Genomic DNA, 4,124 nt, shown 5'->3' on the forward strand with positions numbered 1-4,124 from the left:
TTGCCTCCCTTAGTGGGAACTGCCTAGCGGGTTGTGTGACATATTTATTTAGCTAGGTGGACTTGAATAAGATTATCTACTGCTGCCTTCGTTTCAGGCAATTGGTAATGGCTTTGCCAATTATATTCACATCCAAAGAGTGAACGAGGAGAAACAGAGCTGTTGACTTGTTGAAAATGTCAAATATTAACCACGTATTAACCTTTGTGTTAACTGAGGTGACAGCAATGGATCTTTCTATACCACTCTAAATCCTCCCTGTTTTTGTGCACTGAGTCCTTGCTTTATTGAGAAAATATAAATTCTTCAGTCATAGCTTCTGCCTTTTGCTTAAATGTAATGATTTCAGCAGGACGTGTTTGGAAGTGTTTTGAATAAAAATTTATTGATGCATTAAACGTACACACATGCTGTGCATTATGACAGGAGTATTCAGCACATCAGCAAACTACACAACAAGCTATTATACACTGGCTATATTGATAATGGAGTTATTAATGTTCAGTGAAAATGGTACACATTGCGGCATTCTGAAATGAGATCTTTTCTACAACCTCGAATGTGGCATGCAAGTCTCACTATGTTGACAATTCAACAGAATGGATCAACTTAGCGCAATGAGACGAGATTCTGTGTGTGTGCACACCACACATGTTTAGCAGTTTAGTGGTTAGTCACTGCCCAACTGAGCACTGTTTATTACAAGTTCTTCTACGCTATAGAAGCTGATGGACAGCCATCTTGTGAGAAGTTAAGCCAGTGTTACAGATTTGACCACATACACAGTTAAGACAGCCCACAAGAAGTACACTGCTTTTTGGTGGACCTAGGATTTTTCAGCAATAGGCACCAACCCAATGGGAATGTTTGAATACTGTGGAGGACATGATTATTCCCAGGGCCTCCGGCTTGTCTAGGTGACTGGTCAAGCCTTCCCACATGCGACCAAAACCCTGTGCTGCCATCATGGACAAAACCTGAAACTCTTTTCCACGCTGTACCTCACCTGGTGGTGTTTATGCTTGCACCTTTTCCTTTCATTCATCAACTTTGCTGGATTGCCTGCTTTTAGTTCACGATGGCATGGTGACTCAGTGGTTAGCACTGCTGCCTCACAGTGCCACGGATCCAGGTTCGATTCCAGTCTCGCAAGATTGTCTGCATGGAGTTGCACATTCTCCCCGTGTCAGAGTGGGTTTCCTACGGGTGTTCCGGTTTCCTCCCAAAGATGTACAGTTACGTGGATTGGCCATGCTAAATTCCCTGTGATGTCCAAGGATGTGCAGGCTAGATGGGTTAGCCAAGAGAAATACAGGGTTATAGGGTAGTGGTAGATCTGGGAGAGATGTTGTTCAGAGGGTTAGTGTGGACTTGATAGGCAGAATGGGGATTGTAGGGATTCTATAATTGTCATCGCACAGATTTTACAGCAAAAAGCAAACACAAGGAAAGAACTGAGGGGATCTGGAAGCTTGCGTACAGCCACATGGTAAGATTGCTGGTGCTTGTGATTTCAACACCCAAGTGTAACCTCTCCAGTGGAATCAAAGTGAGGGAGGCGAGGTACTTTGCTTGATTGGCAAACTGCTTTGGCTGAAGGTTTTGGACCTCAGGTTGTCAACTCTGGTAGCCCTGTTGCTTCAAGCTGCTCCACTCAAACTGCCTTTCCCACATCTCTAACATTTTTGTGACAAATGAATGAAGAAACAACCACAACATTTGTCAAGTCCCTGTAATTTGAGGTTTGCTCACAGTCACATCAAGGAGATTAATCTTCAATTTTTGAACACTTTGGGGTGTTGGCAACTCAATGTACATCCGTGAGAATCAGTTACCATACAAGACTAAACACTGGATTAACATCAAACCTACATCATTTATCATAAAGTCCAATGGATAGCCGATGTATTTTAACTCAACTGTCGTTCCCTTTGGGTTGGCACAGGCTGCTTGAACCACAGACACTGTAAAGTGTACCAATTGCTGTCTTCACCAGTCATCATATAAATTAATTTCAAGCACTATGCTTAAGGCAATGAGAGCTCTTTTAATGACATCCTTTTGCACTGTTTTACATTTGACTGTATTTGCCTTGTTGCAAAGCTCCTTGCAGTAGTGAGGTGCAAGTGAAAAGATTGCAGCTTTTGTGAAATTATTTCCACTTCTGTCACTACTTTCCACTAGTAGAGTAGTATATATTCCTCCCATCTGCATATTAAACCTTGAACTGATTTTGAGACGCAAGCAAAACTTGGCGTTACGTAATAGCATAAAAACTGCAAGGCATGTTACATTTAGAGAGAATTCTCCATGTGTATTGACGTTATATATCTCTTCAGTACACTGGCTGCACACCCAGAGCCTATCTTTTCATGCAGGCTTGTAAGTCTGATTTCTCACAACCTTTTCAATGGATAACCTTTTCAAAATAAAATATTCCGGGTGATAAAAATTGCAGCAAAAGTTGTGTTTGGTTAACATAGCACTTTGTTCAGAGGCACGATGCTGTCATGTTTTAAGGATATTTGATCTTAAAAGTCAAATTAGCAATAAAGCAAATATAATACTGCACTTACTCTAGCAATTAAAGATGGCAAGAATTTCACAATTCCATTTTACCATAAAAATTAGGAGGTTCCAGTTCCCAGTTATGAAAAAAATTCATTTATAAAAACTATAATTAAATATGATGCAATAAATATTTTGAGAATCATAATAAAACATTTCTAACATCTGCATCAAAATGAACATTCAGTAACCATGGAAGAATACCTGAGTTTTCTAAAACACATAACAATGTCCCTTAATCCATACTCTGCGTCACTGCAAGATCCATTCATAGTGCAATTAAACCAATACCTCTCCAGGGAAATTCACTCACTCGGTTTCAATATTAACATCCTTCTTCTTAGAAGAGAAATTATGAGAAGCCAGCAGAAGCGAAGTAGACATCATTGAGAATCACAGCGATCTTAACATGTGGATAATAGTTCACTGACTGATGGAGGGATTAATTTTAATTATTATTACAATAAATGTGAGGGAGCTTTTATTGTAGATATTTAATTGCAGGATGAATGATACTTCAGTTTGTTGCTCTTACTGACCACTCGAGCCAGAGAGAACATATGCAGATTTACATGTGTAAAAAAAGACAGATTTGCATTTAAAATGGATTATTTGTACTGCTGCTTAAAGGATCACTGTTGGTTATACCACCATATCTATGAAGGCTACATGAATCTTCTTAAAGTAGCGCTGTCTTCGGAATCATAGCAGTGCTGGACTGATTGAAGCCAAGTCTTTTGCGCCCCTGCACCTATGTGTTCAGAACTCTAGGAAAGAATAAATGCAATTTTGTCAGCATTGAGGATATAAGAACACTTCTGCATCAGTATCTGGAGAAAAGAGATATGATGGCTTTATTCTGAAAAGATAAAAAAAATTAAGAAGTGTTCATTTCTATTAAAATTCATCTCTACATAACTCAGATTAACATCCAATAGAGACACAGATTGAAGATGAGGCTATTGAGCCCCTCGAGCCTGTCCCACCATTCAATCAGGTCTGGGCTAACATCCTGCATATCGATTCCATTCCTTGATCGTCTACATAATTAAACTCCTGGCAGGGTTGGTCTTGAAGTGACAGCCAAGCATTTACGGTCATTGCTTTTCGGAAAAAAGCTATCTCTGGACAGTTGTGATACTGTGGCTTTATGAGGTTATTTTGTCCTCTTTTAAAGGAGAGGTTTTAAGGCAAAGGTTAACAGCAGTCTACCAAAACTCACAGAGTAAACAGCTTGTGAGGCCTTGGGTTTTTTTATATAAAAACAAAGTTGGCACCATACAAGCAGCCTGAATGGGTGAGGTTGAGCTCTCACAGATTCAGGATTTTTTGTGTTTGAATAGCCCCAATTTACACAAATTGCCGTGTAATGAAGCGATATACCCAGTCTAGTCAGTATTTGAAGATTTGACCTTGAAGGTCTAAAAATCTGAAACTGGTGGAGTGATAAAATAGAGCTGACAGCTCTGACATTCAGCTCACAGCCCTCATATCTACACTGCCCCCCACTTCTCCCCCATCTATCCACAATGCCCCCCTCTCCCCCACATATCCAC

At 40.0% G+C, this 4,124-nt stretch overlaps 1 protein-coding gene across 1 annotated transcript in view; it reads right to left on the reverse strand.

Annotated features, from left to right (window-relative positions):
• Positions 1 to 1,250: 1,250 nt before the first annotated feature.
• LOC122555468 (MAP7 domain-containing protein 2-like) overlaps positions 1,251 to 4,124 on the reverse strand; it is a 22,601-nt gene continuing 19,727 nt past the window's right edge. The window contains exon 5 of the mRNA XM_043701495.1: positions 1,251 to 3,335. Within this exon, the coding sequence (XP_043557430.1) occupies positions 3,328 to 3,335 (8 nt within the window). The 3' untranslated portion in view covers positions 1,251 to 3,327. The remainder of the gene's footprint in view (positions 3,336 to 4,124) is intronic.

The sequence above is a fragment of the Chiloscyllium plagiosum genome, chromosome 12 (assembly GCF_004010195.1).
Source record: "Chiloscyllium plagiosum isolate BGI_BamShark_2017 chromosome 12, ASM401019v2, whole genome shotgun sequence".
NCBI lineage: Eukaryota > Metazoa > Chordata > Chondrichthyes > Orectolobiformes > Hemiscylliidae > Chiloscyllium > Chiloscyllium plagiosum.